Source organism: Bos mutus, chromosome 20 (genome assembly GCF_027580195.1).
Source record: "Bos mutus isolate GX-2022 chromosome 20, NWIPB_WYAK_1.1, whole genome shotgun sequence".
NCBI classification, from domain to species: Eukaryota; Metazoa; Chordata; class Mammalia; order Artiodactyla; family Bovidae; genus Bos; species Bos mutus.
The window spans coordinates 31,599,435-31,617,058 of NC_091636.1; the positions used below are offsets into that span (position 1 = coordinate 31,599,435).

The following is a 17,624-nucleotide window of genomic DNA, read 5'->3' on the forward strand; positions in this document are numbered from 1 at the left end:
AAAAGTTGAGAATGCTTATTAAAAACATAGTTTACACATTTACATAAACATTCTGAGGAAAAATGATAAGGATATGGAAGAATGAGAAAGTATGAAGAAAGATAGAATCTTGGCTCCAGGGCTGGAAGTTATGGGAGATGAGATCATTAGGATGAAGTTCAGCTTGATGGGATACAGTCAGTCATCTTAATGTTCACTGTACGGTGGTACCTGGAACAAGCTATCAGGAGATTTTAATCATTCGTTAAAAATTGAAACAAAGTAATTTTCTAGACAGTCCTATGATCAGAGTTACTGGGCACTTTGGAAGTAGAGTGAGAAGCCTAAGATGAAGTGCCTGTTGAACTCGTGCTAACTGTCCTGTTGGCCCTGTCTCCAGGCTGCATTACAATGCTGCTCTTTTCATTTCCAGGGTTCCAACAGAACCTTGTGCTTACAGGCATTCTAGATATTGTCACACTTTCTAGTGTCTTTTCACTGCTTACTTGTCTGTCAATTCTGTTAGATTTTGAAGTCCTTCAGAACAAGGAACTCAACATTGTGTCTAGCATAAGCCCCTAATAAATGTTTGATTTTGTTTGATTTAATATAATTTAATACTCACTAAAAGCAAAACCTTTGCTTTTTTAAGAACCTGACTAGACCTAGATTGCCCAGCACAGAAGAGGCTACTAAAAATGGATTCCCTTCAAACCCTCCTACCCTGTAGTGGGAATGTAGATTGGTATAGCCACTATGGAAAACAGTATGGAGGGTCCTTAAAAAACTAAACTAGAGCTACCATATAATCTAGCAACCCTACTCCTAGGCATGCATCAGAAAAGGTGGAAACTCTTGGAAAGATACATGCACCCTACTGTTCATAGCAGCACTATTTATAATAGCTAAGACAGGGACACAAACTATGTGCCCATCAACAGATAACCAGTTTAAGAAGATGTGGTACATATATACAGTGGAATATTACTCAGCCAAAAGAAAAAATGAAATATTGCCATTTGCAGCAACACGGATGGATCTAGAGATTATCATACTAAATGAAATCAGACAAATATTATATGATATCACTTATATGTAGAATCTAAAAAAATACAAATTAATCTATATACAAAACAGAAACAGATTCACAGACATAGAAAACAAACTTACGGTTACCAACAGGGAAACGGGGAAGTAATAAATTAGAGGAGTATGGGATTAGCAAATACAAGCTACTATACATAAATGGCACCCCACTCCAGTACTCTTGCCTGGAAAATCCCATGGATGGAGGAGCCTGGTAGGCTGCAGTTCATGGGGTCGCTAGGAGTCAGAGACGACTGAGCGACTTCACTTTCACTTTTCACTTTCATGCATTGGAGAAGGAAATGGCAACCCACTCCAGTATTCTTGCCTGGAGAATCCCAGGGACGGGGGAGCCTGGTGGGCTGCCGTCTATGGGGTCGCACACAGTCGGATACGACTGAAGCGACTTAGTAGCAGCAGCAGCAGCAAGGATTTATTGGGCAACATTGGGAACTATATTCAATGCCTTGTAATAATCTATAATGAAAAATAATCTAAAAACTATATCTGAAACACTTTGCTGTATGTCTGAAACTAACACAATAAGTTAACTATACTTCAGTTAAAAAAGCCTGGATTCCCTTCAAATACTGCAAACTCCCCATCGTCTCCTTTGGCCATTTGGGGGTTTTAGGCATACAGTCGCCTGGACACACACAGTCCTGGGTGCTTGGCTTTGGAGCCAGTTGCATGCTTGCAGGGAATTCTTTGGTACAGGAGGCAAATGCTAAGCCACATGTAAAGGAAGGAGGTGATGGTAATATACTTAATACTCTGTTGCAGAAAGACCCAACATGACTATTTAAATTTCTTAAGCAAATGAACCACAGGGGGAATTATCTGTTTTATTTCGAAATTTTTTTCCCCCAAAAGATTCTTTTAAAAACAAGGATGTATATGTGCATTTCCCCCTGCCCCCGAGGAGAAACTAAGCATTTTACTGGATTCTCAAAGGGACCCTGAAAGATTAAGGTTACTGCTTGGTGTGAGTAAATAGAATTTGGCTTTCAAACGCAAAGCTTCTACTTTGATAATTTGTTTCCTTACAGAAAAGATCACATCTGAGCCTCTTTGCACTCTCTGCACCTTGTAAAGCAGTACCCAGCTCAGCAATCCATAGGGGTTCACTTGGACAAAGCGCACTGGTAGGGAAAGCAAGGCTCACCTGAAAATCATCACTATCCAGGGCCGGCATCTCTTGGCATTGCCACTTGCCTACCTGTCATGGATGTGCTCATTGGCAGCAGTTAATAGAAAGACTGTATCACTGTCTGAAAGGGTGGTAATTCTCAATATATTTGTATACTTTGAAATGTCCATATTCTTTTCCATGTGCAGCTACTATCACAGTTAACTTATTTGCATGGTACTTAAATTGGTAACGATTTTACAGTAGATTCTTAAGAACTTCTATGGGATACATATGTCTTCCAGGGAGTGGGACTTCTGTGATGAGAAAACTGAAGCCTCGTTTCCCTCAGGCAGAAGTTCTGTTTCCTTATTCCTTCCCTTAAATGATAAAAAAAAAAAGAGCAGAAGTCCTGTGAGATCCCAGAGATTCAAGTTTTAAAGCCGCAAAATAAACCAAGCAGGTCCTTAACAGCAGGAGACTTAACAAAGCTCACACGGTTTGGGTTGGGCTATCACCTGACCACTACAAAGTTACAGAAAAAAAAATTATTTTTCTTTTTTTAAAGTGACAGCTTATCTCACTGGCTTAGCAAATATTTTTCCCTATTATAGTTTGTTTGGAGAAGAACGTAACTTGGAAGCCTTCTTTATTCTTAGCTCTTCCTCCCGCCCCCGACTGTACCATTAAATCCTAGCAAACAGGGTGACTAAAAACGATAGGGAATATACCAGTAATTACCCCAAATTCCCCCCATTTTATGCATGCCAGCGCTTGTTACTTTTAAAAGTTGATGGTAATAATCAGTTCAGGGCTGGTCTCTCCTTGCAAGGTCACAGGCTGAGCATGCATTAAACTTCTGACTTTCGCTCAGCGGGTGAGGTAAACAACAGGACTATAAATATCCGAGTTTCTCTCTGTGGCTTTGTGGAGCCGCCCAGCTGAGCAAAGAGAAAGGAAGCAAGCTGGTCGGAAGGGGTTGTGTAAGTAGGAACTTTGTGTTTTCCAAACTTGATTCTTTGAGAGTTTGGTAAATGATTTGATTTTCGGGTCTTGATAAAATGTTTTTGTCCTTAGAAGAGATTTGAAAAAAAGAGATGGGTAAAGAAAATAAAGAACACAAGTCTGAACACAAAGTGTGGTGGGGACATTATCAGTTCTAGCTGATTTTTGCCCTGCCTTCTGCACAGTGGAGGATAAAGATAGGGGCAGAGGAGGCTGGAGAAGTGGAATACTTTTCCTCTGCAAAAAGTTGTGTTGTTATATAGGCAATACTGTGTATTCAAGCTTAAGTATTTCCCACTGAAATGCAAAGTGAGAGCTCTAATGGCAAAACAGCTGGTGGGTTTGAGGAGCAGAGACTGAGATCTGGTCTGTGTAGAGGGTGCTGTAGAAATGTCCAGGGATATTGTGAACAATTTCAAGGTAAAAAAAGAAAGCAGGTTTGGTTCACTGTGGAGAATAGTCATTCTTGAAAGAGTTAAAACCCATGTCAAAATCAGTGGTTATTGGTGCTTTTAGGAGAATGAGAAGGGGACCCTCAGAAGTGGGTCTGAGGATGCAGGGTAGGGGAAGAGGGTGGAAAATGTTTCTGCATATTTTGCCTTTAAATGGGGAATTTTAAACAAATATAGGTCTGTTTGTGGTCAAGAATCCAGGCTTGTGATTGTAAAGTGATGAGATTAGTGAAATTCACAACTACATTTTAATTGTTACTGCATTAAGTGAAGTTTCTCAATAGTGTCCGACTCTTTGTGACCCCACGGACTGTACCTGCCAGGCTCCTCCGTCCATGGGATTTTCCAGGCAAGATTACTGGAGTGGGTTGCCATTTCCTTCTCCAGGAGATCTTCCCAAGATTGAAGGGATTGAACCCATGTCTCCTGCATTGCAGGCAGGCTCTTTACCATCTGAGCCACAAGACCTTTCAGTAAATCTAATTTTATTTATCCTCATTATTTTATGTAGTTGTCTGACAGCTGCAATCAATCAAAAGTTTATGTAAAAAGTGATTTTAAGAAAACAAAGTTAACAGCTTCTTGATTATAGTGATGGGAAAATCTGGAAGTGTGAACTCTGTAATCCACTACCCTCTGCCAATGGCTTTAGTTATTTTTTCATCAAAAAACTGAGTGAAATAACCTTTTCATTTATATTCACTCTTCAGCCAGTTGGAATGCTGTGCAGAGTGAGGGTGCCAGGTGCCGAGTTTATGCTGAAGGGTCTGTAACTACTGAATTTATATTCTATAAAGTGGGGAAAATCTAGTCATTCTAGTAAGAAACAAAAAAAGCCTGAATAATTTTGATGTTTTCTTTGTCATTTTAGGGCATAAAAAACTCAATCCCCTCTGTCCTAACCTAGAGGGGTGGGGTGGAGGAAAGAGAGGGAGGCTTAAGAGGGAGGGGGTATATTGTACATACAGCTGATTCATGCTGTTGTATGTGATGGAAAGCACAAAAACGAACATAACATTGTAAAGCAGTTATACTGCAAATAAATAAATAAATTAAAACCCCGAAATTCTGGCTACTGTAGTTACTAAAGGTGACCTATCTGAAAAGAGTCAATATATTGCTGTAGGTAAGAGGTCATGTGTTGGAATCGGTAGAACTGGTTTGAATTCAGTTTCCCTGTGACTTAGTACCTGTGTGGGACTTGGGCAAGCTGCCTAAACTCACACTTAGCCAGTTTTCTCAGCTGCAAAAAGAGATAATGGTCATATAGTTGTAATCAGGTTTTTGAAAGTTCTATCCACAGCTACTAGTGCAATAGAGCCCATATCAGTCTGATTTTAGCTTCTCTGCTCCCCTCTTAACTCTGGGCTCACTCTAGGTAATTTATCATTAGCTGCCTCCTCTCCCCCAACCACCCCGTCCCCAAAGTACTTTTACTTTTTTATCATAGATCAGTGTCTAAACATGTGCCGACTTCCTAGTTCTGGAATTTTGCCTTGATCTGTCTCCCACCGACCTTCATATCAAAATAAGCACGCTTATTTTGATGACCTGATTCACTTGGTGTGTCTGAAATTAAAAATTAAATGTATGGATTTTTCTTTCTCTGCTGAATATGTTCTTTTTTCCACCACCTATCTACAGTTCATGTGTTTTATTTGTACCTCTCTGCAGAGAGCTCTGGCCCTTGTTTTGGGAATATTTCTCATCATGTTATTTAACTTCCCTACTCAGAGGGGTCATTTTTTTTTACCCAAGAACATGCCATCTAGTCACAGGAACTTCCTGAAAGTAGTGGTAGCCAATAAGTAGACTCATAAGAGTGTAGATTTCAGTGAATCTTAAGTGGTACAAGGCCCAGTGATTTGTAGTATTTCTTCTTGGCCAGGTGTCTTATTGGTCCGTATTGGTCTTGGCTATAATAGCAATATTTTGGCTGGCAATAACATCTGAATCTCATGTTGGCAGACTTCCCTCACTGCCACCTCCTTTCTTCCTAAGTTCTCTTCCCATGATGTCTTTTCATTTCTATGCAGAATTCCCTATGTACCCTTCCTGTGCTTAGACTGGTAGAGAAAAGAAAGAAGCAGTCAGAACTTGTGTCTCAAAAATCAAATCATGTCTACAGAATGTTACTTGGCTGTAGAGGCCATATTCTCAGAATTTCCCTAGACATGTATTTTCTCCTGGACATATATCTTCTACTAGAGAAGCACTGGACTGCCTGTTCAGGCTAATCTTCATAGCAGGCTTATTCAAGTATCTCGCTAAGCCAGATAGTTGAGAGGTGCTTAGGCAGCTTCCCTGACTCAGGCTGATCTTTCCCCTTTACAGGGAGATTTGGTGCTAAGATGCCCAATACAAAGAACCCAACAACACAGAGACAGAATCCACTGGCTAGGTATTTGTAGAAAGTAGAATTATACCTGCTGGTTTATAGAGATTCCTTGTTACAACTGTGAAGATGACAGAAAGGTTTTCTCTTTTACAGGACAACCCCAGCCATGTGGAGAGGCCTGGGGCTGGCTCTGGCTCTCTGCCTCCTCCTAACCGGAGGGACAGAGAGCCAGGGCCAAAGCTCCTATTGTAAGCAACCTCCACCCTGGAGCATAAAGGATCAAGACCCTATGCTGAACTCCTACGGTTCAGTGACTGTGGTTGCTCTTCTTCAAGCCAGCTGATACCTGTGCATTCTGCAGGCATCTAGGTAAGGTAGTCTTTCTGTGGTCTACAATTTCTTAAGGGGATAGCTATTCAATAGATAACATGCATGAAACAATAAAAATAGAAAAGATATATTTACTAAATTGCATTAAAAAAAAACTATATTTGTTGGCCTAGAACATGTTAGAAGAGAGAAGACTAGGGGGATGTTTACAGTGGCTTTCCTGGAGCTATGTAATTTTTTTTTTCTTTTTGTGTACCTATATTTTGTAGTAGCCTACTAAATATTACTTGTGTAAGGAAAATGTTTTAAATTGTACTCCTGCAAATGGATTAGTTATTTCAATAAAGGAAGTAGATATGAGAGCTTTGCCAGAGTAGAACAAACACTATACTTGCCACCAAAGGTCTTGAGTCATGTAATGAATTTATAAATATATATATTTGTTGGGTTATTTGCCAAATACTTATTGGGTACAATTTCTCTGTAACTGGGAGATGGATTAAAAAGATACACGCTTCATAGGATTCCTTTGAGGACCATATGGACTGTTTGTGCAAGCACTTGGCGTATAGTTTTTACTGAGTATAAAGAGTTCAATAAATAATTAGAAAAATACAAGTTTTAGTTTTTAAAAAAAATATAAAAAAGAGGTCTGAGTAAGTAAAAAATAACAAAAGAGTTTCATGTAGGAAAATAGAGGAGAAAGGGAGAAGTCACTAATTATTCCTTTTTTTGTATTTTTTCCAAATATGTTAGATTGGAGGACCTGCGAGTAAAACTGGAGAAAGAAGGATATTCTAACATCTCCTATGTTGTTGTTAATCATCAAGGAATCTCTTCTCGATTAAAATATGTGCATCTTAAAAATAAGGTTTCAGAACATATTCCTGTTTACCAACAAGAAGAAAACCAACCAGATGTCTGGACTCTCTTAAATGGAAACAAAGATGACTTCCTCATATATGACAGGTGTGTCCCCACCTTTATACACACGTGCATGCACACCCACCCTCACATTACAGTATACCTGCTTCATAGTTAAGGTAATAAGTGATTTAAAACAAGACATCTGCTTTCATCTTGTTACCAAATACTCAAAGTGAGCCCATTAGAATGTTTGGTTTTGCCAGATGACTTCCTTTTACACAAAAGAATTCACCACTCCAATAGGGAAATAAGGAAAATTGACTATACTTTCTTCCCTCTGTACATTAGCATTCTGATTAAATAAAAAGAAAAATCAATTTGTACCTTTCGTACAATTCTCACTTAAAAATGTTGCAGACGAATAACCGTACTTTGCAGACTACTGGCTTATCTCTAAAATTACTATTAATACATTTTAAGGTTATATATCTGCATTTCTTAACTATAAAGTATGTTAATCATTTAGGCATAATCTGTATGAATCTGCTTTTGATTCCATGAATGAATAAAATGTTTGTATTATGAAAGAACTTCAATGCATACATTATTTGCTATCATCATTTCTAGTTGGTGCTGGTTTGTTTGTTTTTTGGCTCTTCAGGGATGGTAAGCCAGACTCTGCCTAGGTCTGAGACCTACTTGGTCTTACTCTAAGTATTTTTAATATTACATGTTATTCTTTCAGGACTGCGAGCTTCTAATTTAATCTGTCGCAAAGTTTAACCTTTTGATATTCATATAAAATTGTATATACAGGATAAAATGGGGGCAAGAAGGACATTTAAACTCCACCGTTTCTGAAAATGCCAAGTGTATTTCCATTTCTTTCATTGTGCTGAAATTTTTGCTGCATCAGATTCTTATTTAAATCAGTGGGCTACTGGCCAAGACTTGAGGATCTTTCTCATTATGCTGTGATTTCTTATTGTGTGGAATTTGTGCTGCCTTAGCAGTTATGAAAAGATCATGTGATTTGCAGACCTGATTTATGAGGTCAGTGGTTTGAACTTTGATAGAATTTATGAGCCAATTACAAAATTGTATTTGACCAAATCAAAATAACCACATAATTTTGACTTTATTTATTGTGACATATATCTATTTCATTTTTCACAATGCTAGTATCGGACTCACTGTAGTCTTTTTTTTTTTTTCTTTGAAACTTTTTATTTTGTATTGGGGTACAGCTGATTAACAATGTTGTGGTAGTTACAGGTGAACGGTGAAGGGACTCAGCCATACATACACATGTATCTATTCTTCCCCAAGCTCCCCTCCCATTCAGGCTGCACATAACATTGAGCAGAGTTCCACGTGCTATACAGTAGCTCCTTGATGGTTATCCACTTTATAGCAGTGTGTACATGTCCATCCCAAACTCCTTTACTATCCCTCCCACCTGGCAACCATATCAGACTCACTATAGTCTTTTCATGACCTGACCTGGTATGCAGTGCCAGGAAGCTTGAGATCCCCTTCAGGGAAATTTACTAAAGTTATGAAAGGGTCTTATAACAGTTATAAGACCATTAAACCTACAGTCTCATGCCAGATGGTGCATGAGTAGGATCATGACACTGAAGATATTGTTCACTTCAGTTTAGTCACTCAGTTGTGTTCAACTCTTTGTGACAGTTCTTTGCATCAGGTGGCCAAAGTATTGGAGCTTCAGCATCAGTCCTTCCAATGAATATTCAGGACTGATTTCCTTTAGGATTGACTGGTTTGATCTTACAGTCCAAGGGACTCTCAAGAGTCTTCTCCAACACCACAGTTCAAAAGTATCAATTCTTCGGCGCTCAGCTTTCTTTATAGTCCAACTTTCACATTTTGACTAGACAGACCTTTGTCAGCAAAGTAATGTCTCTGCTTTTTAATATGCTGTCTAGGTTGGTCATAACTTTTCTTCCAAGGAGCAAGCATCTTTGAATTTCATGGCTGCAGTCACCATCTGCAGTGATTCTGGCGCCTCCCAAAATAGCGTCTGTCACTGTTTCATTGTTCCCTCATCTATTTGCCATGAAGTGATGGGACCAGATGCCATGATCTTAGTTTTTTTGAATATTGAGTTTTAAGCCAAAGTATTGTAATGGCTATTATATTTTTCAGATGTGGCCGCCTTGTATATCATCTTGGTTTGCCTTATTCCTTCCTAACTTTCACATATGTAGAAGATTCCATTAAGACTGTTTACTGTGAAGATAAATGTGGAAACTGCTCTCTCAAGGTATTTTTCTCAATTATTTTTCTTTGAAGAGGAAATCCTTAAAGAGCTATCTAAGTTAGTGTTTCATGACTAATTAGCTAAATCAGCATTTCTTTTGATATACTAGAAATAAACTACAATAGTCATTTTTATAATTACCTACACTTCCTGTTATGTAACATACACTTTAAAACATCTTTTCAAGATTCATATTGCTTTTATCTAGGAGGAGTTTAGAGAACAAAAATCAATGCAGCAACGTATTATAATTACCACCAAATGATACTGCATGACTTTAAGTGCTTAAAGAATTCAGCCAACATAAAATACACTATTGCAATATTATGAATGTGCTCATGTAAGTACATAGTGATAGCAAAGATTATCCATGGCATTACCTGAAGTGGAACAGGCCCAGATAACTACTTAATTCACCAAGAATGTAAGACTGTCAGCTTTTCTGTGACGCTCTTACACAATGCACTTGGAATTACTGATACTTTTTAAAAAATCATTTTATTTTTAAAATTAATAACTTTATTTATTTTTTACTTCTTCACAACCACTAGAATATTTATTCCTTGTTATGAGAAACACTATATGTATGTATGATTTATAAAAAAGATACTTAGAGAATTGATTTTAACTTATATTAACTAAACTTCTTATGTTAAATAAACTTCTTTTCCTCTCAGATTGAGAAGGAAAATAACTCCAAACAATGTTTCCTTGACAGAGCCAAGTTGGCAAAATTTGAACTCAGGTTCAAAAATAATTTAAAATTTTTATTTATGAGCTCTGCTTCCTTTAGATTTTTCCCAACTCTAAAGAAAGCCATTCACATTCTAATGACTCACTTAAGTTAATAAGAAAACCAACAGTTTAATTAATTTAGTTGTGTCATTCTTCACATTTTAATCTGCATAATACTGTGAGGGTTATTTTACTGCTTTTACAGATGAGACTGAAGTAAAGCAAGTAAAGTACTAACTCAGTGTCTAACTTATATTCAGTGCCTGATGAATGTTAGCTATGTTGATTCCTATTTTGGGATTTGTTTCAGTATTTTGAAATTTGGAAAATGCCTAGTAATTATAAATAGTAATAGTAATTATAAATATTAGCAGAGTTAATTTTATTGGCTCTTTTGAGTTATCAGAGGAATTAGTTTGTTTCAGAAAATAATATTATATTCAATGCTTTGTTGACACTGGTGTGAAAGGTTCCGTTTGGTAAACTGATTTTAGGATTTGATAGTTGTTTGATTTTACTGCAGTCGATCTAAGTTCTTTTAACCAGTTAGTTTAGTTTTGCTTCTGCAGATATAAATATAGTGGTTTTATTCTTCCTCAGAATTCTTAAAAATTTAGGAAATGCTTTTAATAAGGAAAGGAAAATTTGAATTCTGCTGTTGATTTAACTAGTATAGAAGCTTAATTGTTAAAGCTTTAACTTACATTTTTAAAAATCTATTTTCAAAACATTTACATTGATTTATTTGCAAAATGTTTGAAGATTCTTTAGTTAAATGCAAACTTTGTACAAGAAGCACTTTATAATTAGGTATGGATGGGAACCAAATTTAATAAAAAGTCTAGGCGTTGAGGCTGAGATAAATTTTTTTTCCTCTTATTAATATGATGCTGGAAACACAAAACCAGTTCAAATCTAATTAAGCAGTTTGACTTTCATATATGTTAACTCCAGAATTCATTTTTTCATGCATTCTTGCTAAATCTATAAATTTGTTAAATGATTTATAAAATGTATTCCAGGCACTGGAAGATGAAGACGTCTGTAAAAATGTATTTCTGGCTACCAAGGAGAAAACAGCTGAGGCTTCACAGCGACATCACCACCCCCACCCCCACCCCCATCCCCATCCCCATCCCCACCCCCATCCCCATCATGGGCATCAGCTTCATGAAAATGCTCATCTTTCAGAGCCTCCAAAACCAGACACACCAGATACCCCTGAGAATCCCCCTCCTTCAGGTCTTCATCACCACCACCACAGGCACAAGGGTCCCCAAAGACGGGGTCACTCAGATAACTGTGATACACCAGTAGGAAGTGAAAGTTTACAACCTTCTCTTCCACAAAAGAAGCTCTGACGAAAGAGATGCATAAATCAGTTACTCTGACAGTTTCCCAAAGATTCAGAATCTGCTTTGAGTAGCTGCTGTTGCCACTGTCGACATCTGGTATTTGAAAAAACAGGGTCTGCAATCACCTGACAGTGTACAGAAAAGCTCCCCTCTTTGTGTAGCTGACAGGGCCTTTTGGCGGAGGAGAATGTCATTGAATCTTGACAGTGACGTTTGCCTCCAGCTGCCTGACAGGCAGCAGGTCAGCAGTTCAACCCCACAGAAGCCAGCACCAAGTGAAGCTGAAAAAATAAGGCCAAAATGTGAAAATGACCTTCAAATTAAATATATGAAATTGGATATATTCCCCAAGTCAATCTACACAATTGCATTTCCAGCATTTGTATAAGGTACCTAATTAACAGTGATCCAAAAATAGGAATTGGATTTGTGCAAACATGGAGAAATTGACTTCCATAAAATTTAAGTCAAAGAAATTTTGACCCAAACCATATTTTTATTCAGCTGAGAGGTGGTTGCAGCGTTTGGTTAGCATGTCTTTCTTTTTCTTTTTCCAGTATTCTACTTGCGTTAATGAGAACAGAAACGTAAACTATAACCTAGGGGTTTCTGTTGGATGGTTGGCAACTGAGAATGGAGGAAGAACAACAAAGACATGTTCTCCACTTTCTTATTTCTCAAAACAATGTTATCTTCGTCTTTTTAATCTTAGGTTTTTAACAGATTAAACCTTTAAAGCAAGAAGTGAATTCTGTCTTTTCAGACCCAGAAATACACATGAATACTTTGCTCTGATTACATTTTAGATATTCATTTATACTTTTCTATATCTAAGACTCATATCTTGATTTTTACTATCATATATGAATGAAGCCTTTATATCTTGTTTTTTTGCCAATCTTGAAAGATAGATGGGAAAAGATAAAAGAATGTTGTCTAACTCTTGATTGCTTAGAAAGTATTTCCATAGTCAGTGATGGTTCAATAGGCAAACCAGGTCCTATAAACCTGAATTTTTTTTATGGTCAATACTGTTAAGCAGAAATGTAGAACAGGACTGGCAAAAATGTGGATGTTTAAATTCAATAAAAAAGTTTAAAGCTTTTTGTTTTCATTGTTGTTATTACTTAGGTAGTATGTTATATTGACAATCAAAATTAATTTTCAACTGCTTTTAAAGAAATTAAATAGCAACTAATGAATCTACTCAAAACCGTCTACGTTTAAAGCGAGGATCTTTGCCAACAAGTTTAACTTGAGAATCTTTGCTGACAGAGAGGCGTTGTTCTAAATCACGAACGGTATTACGAAGAACTGCAATCTCCTTGTCTTTTTCTTCCTGAAGATGTTGAAGTTTCTAAATGGAGCAGAACAATTTTGTTATTGCGGTTCATAAATAATACAACTAAGTATTAATACAAGGAACAACAAAACAGCAAAAACGATGCTTCTGGTTTAAGTAGAAGAAGGTATTTAAAAAGATACCATATTTTAAAAGGTCTATAATTTTGTTTATGTAGGCATTAACAGGGTAAAACTGGTGTAAGGACAAAAAACACACATTAGCGCTATTTGTTGAACAAGAAGAAATATGCTATCTGAGTATCTAAACAACTTCAGAATAGTAAGTCAGCTTTAGTTCAAAATACACTGTGGAATTCCTGAGATAGTCCAGAGTCAAAGGACTTGTCTAATGTTTTAATTTACTACTAAGATTTACTAGTTTAAATTGAAAGTGACTTACAAAGATTATTAAAAATTTAATGTCTCATAGTGGGATAAATATATTTTCAGGAAAACTGCTAAGTATATTGTTTTAAATATAACTTTTATGGAAACACATTAAGAATTTTTTTGAGCAACAATCATGGAAGAAAAACTCACGTACCCTTTTGTAGATACTGTGTGGTGAAACAGTAGAATCTGGATATGATTTTGTTTTAGTTTGAACTCTTGCTAGCTTGGCATCAAACTGAATCAAGTTTAAAAAGAAAGTTGAGAACATTCTAGTTAAATGAAACAATTGTTTCTATAAATATAATCCACTATATTCTTAGATGTATCATCTGTAGTTCAATTGTATTCACTGTATAACAGAAGATAGAAAAGTCTTCAGAACAAGGATTACCCAAACAAGATTGACCCCAGCTGCACTTTAAAATTATCTGGGCAGGTTTTTTAAAGAACTGAATACCTGGATACTACCTTAGAGATTCTGGGCTGGGGTCAGGAGCATTTTTCCTCAAGACATCCATTGATTCTATCATGTAGGGTTAAGAATCTAGTTAACTAGGGTTGAGAATCTCATGAACTTAAAGGTAGATAAAAATACTTTCATGTTGCTATGAGTGTATTTTGTAAAGAAAATGTAGTGTAATCAACAGTCATGGGAAAACATTTAAATACCCTTCTATAGAAACTGTGAGGCTAAATAGTAGAATTTGGATATGATTTTACTGATTTAGTTTGAATGCTTGCTGGTTTGACATTAAGCTGTATCAGGTTAAAAAAATTCTCATGGGCCATTCTTACAGGTCATGTTTTTTTTGCAAAATCTTCAATTATTTTTCCTTCAGGTTGAGTTTATAGTGTGAACTAAGAATAAACTCAGTGAGATCGTGTTCTGGTTTGGGGAGAGAATGGATAGTTACAATGAAGATGAATAGCAAGTAAAAGTCGCTCAGTCGTGTCCGGCTCTTTGTGACCCTATAGACTGTATAGTCCATGGGATTCTCCAGGTCGGAATACTGCAGTGGGTAGTTGTTCCCTTCTCCAGGGTATCTTCCCAACCGAGGGACTGAACCCAGGTTTCCTGCATTGCAGGCAGATTCTTCACCATCTATCTTTCTACACATTTATTAGGAAAAAAATAGTTATTTATTGTAAATGAAAAACTTCCAGTTGGTTCATTAGGGTTTCACAATTACTGCTGAGAAGAGAGTAACGTTAAGGATTAGAAACACTCTCCCTACTGCTAGAACAGTAGTCCTTTTGGCTGCATTGACTCAGCTGTCAAATGTAGGTAATCTTTGAGCTGTCTCTGCAGGCAGAGGAGATAGGACCCTCTGTGGAAATCAGCACCTTTTGAACGACTGGAGTCCCACCTTGAGGCCAAGTGCTGAAAGGCAGTGTAACAGTTGTGCAGGGTTTGAGCATTGCATGCTATGGATGAAGAATAAGCATGTGTGAAACTGTCTCACAGGCTTGTTTCTAATCCTGAAATTTATCTCACTGTGATGACAGTGAGCCTTAAACACTTACCTCTAGCTGTAGTTTGATCATTTCATTTTGTTTTTCCCTTTCTTGAGTTCTTAACTTTGCATTTAACTCGGAAATTTCCAACTCCTTTTTCTCTATCAGTTCTTTATTCTTTTCTTCGCTTAATTTGACTGAATAAAAAAAATTCACCGTAACATTTCAAAAATCTTAGAAGATTACTTTTTTGTATTTTAAAAAATGACAAGAAAGTACAATTTATTAATAAAAACGTATTTTAGAAACTGTTTATGTGCAGGGTAGCTTTTATATATTTTTAACAAGTCCCTTAAAAATGATTGAAACAAAAGGGCTGCCCATTGAATGCTTTTGAATAAGTAAACTAATTTGTACTCTTAAATATCTAGAGAATAATGTTCTCTGAATGCCTGGAGAATAGGAGATTTATTGGTTAAAGAGACACACAAAGCCTGGGTTCCTATGTATAGAGGGCTTCACATCACAGGATGACTAGAGCTATACCAGCTTGTTCTGGCTCCCTCACTATTTCCCTTCATAGGCATTTTTGTCCAGTAAATTTCTGAGTTTCTACTCCCATCTCGGTGGTTCCTTGGAGGATCTGAATCAGCACAAGAAACAGTTAGGATGGGCACTTACCACTTTGTGAGGAAGAGGACGCCATCATCAGTGGTATGTAGAGGACTGGGAGTTCCTAGTATACCACAGGGGTCTGATTACTCAAGATTTTGTTGTTGTTGTTTAGTCGTTAAGTTATGTCCAAATCTTTTGTGACCCCGTGGAGTGTAGCCTGCTAGGCTCCTCTGTCCATGGGATTTCCCAGGCAAGAATACTTGAGTTAGGTAGCCATCTCCTTCTCCAGAGGATCATCCCAGCCTAGGGACTGAACCCACCTCTCCTGCATTGGTAGGCGGATTCTTTACCACTGAGCCACCAGGGAAGCCCACTGAAGGTTTTATCAGCAGTTATCTGGGAAAATGTCCTGGTGGAGGTGAATGCCTTGTAGGTATAATAGTTCAGACATTTGAAAGATGAGAAACAAAGCCCACAAAGACAGGAGAGTTATTTATCGCTAAATTAAATTGACTTCCTGTGTGTGTATGCTCAGCTGGTTCAGTTGTATCTGACTCTTTGTGACCCCATGGACCACCAGGGTCCTCTGTCTCTGGGATTCTCCAGGCAAGAATACTGGAGGTGAGTTGCTGTGCCTTCCTCTGGGGGATCTTCCCAACCCAGGGATCGAACCCGCGTCTCTTACATCTACCTGCATTGGGATAATAAGAAACAGAGCTGTTAGAAGGTAAAGATTTAAAGAACAGGTGTGAGAGTCAGAGGGTCTCTTTGGAAGCCCATAGACAGGCTCTTACAAACTCTAGTGGAAGCGCAGGCACAGCTGAGCAACAGAATCTAATCATTAAAGTTGCAGAACTCCAGAGAGGTTTAAATGCTCAGCAGAAACAGGTGTGCCATGCTAAATCCTGGTTGGAAACACCTAATATCCTAAAAAATAGGACAGGGGTATCTGGATCAATGCCTATGAGGAAACTGCTTTGACAGCTCCCCTAAATGCTCAGAATTGGCAGAAGTGACCTACCTTTTCCTAGGAAGAGCTAGCCCTTAGCTTAACTGATGAAAGATGCTACAGAGGCTCTTCTCCAAAACTGCCCCAGCCTCTTCTTTTGGTGGCTAGGCTAATAACTAGGGTTAAAGCTCAGTATCACCTGGCTGGGGGAGTACCGGGGCTGGTAAGTGGGGAAAGTGAATATACCCCAAAGAGCTGCAAGAATTAGCTAGGTTGTATTGGGAAGAGCCATGTGAATACCTTTGAGAAGGCACTTTTGAGGGTGCTGGATAGAAGACGACAGAAATTAAGACTTAGGTAAGCAAGAATTAATAGACTTGAAGATACTCTTTAGGGTCAGGGGACATAATACCCTAGCAAGGACCCAGGATATGGGGCAAATTCTGTTGGAGTAGCCTTAGACCTCTAGAGAAAGCACTGGCCAAAACAGAGTGAAGTGGCAACACCTGAGATGCCCTGGCAGCTAGCGAGAAAGGTATAAGGAGGCTCTCAAAAGTTGGCATGCTTGAGTAGATGTATCTTGTGAGGCAAGAAAACGCACCAAAGGATTATGTTCCTTAGGAGGACACAGAAGGCACACTATTAATCAAGCCACAGGGAATGTGCTGGTGAGAGACAAACCAGCATCACCAAGAAGTTCAACTTTCACTCTTATCTGCAAGCTAGGGCTGCCAGTAAGAGGTTATAAAGTTGGGCTCATTAATATTCATGAATGGTGTCCCCCTTCCCCCACCAAGTTATAGAAGCCAGATGATGGTGTTTAACTGCCAGAAGCCAGGAGGCCACAATTACTATAATGACCAGAAAGGTCAGAAAGCAGCCAAAGGGGTATTTTTGAGAATCATAGAGTTAGTTAACAGATGAGCAGTAAATGCTGCTTAACAAGTACAAAAGAAATAAGAATGGAGGAACAGGAGGCTGAGGGCACATGGCCCCATTAAAAATTATTTTTTGCTCAGTTTCCTAACCTGAACCAAGGTTTTGACCTAGAACCTGCTGGCTGAAAATACACAATTAGGTCCCTAGGAGGAAGAACACTTCAACAACCCCTCTTCTAGGTTTCTCCTGAGGAAGAAACGTCCATAGAAGTATGGAGAACCTGCTGCCTGAACTCCAATGGAGAAGGAGGTACGTGTAGCATAAGGAGGGAACTGTTGTGCCCATGAAAATGCATCTTTCAGATCTCCAACTTCAGGGACCGTAACTGACTCATTGCTTTTCATGACCATGTTTATGCTGAGGTCACGA

General features: G+C 38.0%; 2 protein-coding genes across 2 annotated transcripts in view; one reads left to right on the forward strand and one right to left on the reverse strand.

The window, feature by feature from the left end:
- Positions 1–3,019: 3,019 nt before the first annotated feature.
- On the forward strand, positions 3,020–12,664 carry SELENOP (selenoprotein P). Its single transcript, XM_005894868.3, has 5 exons — positions 3,020–3,177; positions 6,143–6,358; positions 7,076–7,288; positions 9,356–9,473; positions 11,228–12,664. The coding sequence occupies exons 2-5, from the start codon at positions 6,156–6,158 to the stop codon at positions 11,882–11,884; spliced, it is 1,191 nt and encodes a 396-aa protein (XP_005894930.3). The 5' UTR covers positions 3,020–3,177; positions 6,143–6,155; the 3' UTR covers positions 11,885–12,664.
- Positions 12,665–12,761: 97 nt separating this feature from the next.
- CCDC152 (coiled-coil domain containing 152) overlaps positions 12,762–17,624 on the reverse strand; it is a 35,504-nt gene continuing 30,641 nt past the window's right edge. The window contains exons 6-8 of the mRNA XM_014477957.2: positions 14,822–14,949; positions 13,449–13,532; positions 12,762–12,917 (exon numbers count right to left, since the gene is read on the reverse strand). Of these exons, the coding sequence (XP_014333443.1) occupies positions 12,768–12,917; positions 13,449–13,532; positions 14,822–14,949 (362 nt within the window). The 3' untranslated portion in view covers positions 12,762–12,767. The remainder of the gene's footprint in view (positions 12,918–13,448; positions 13,533–14,821; positions 14,950–17,624) is intronic.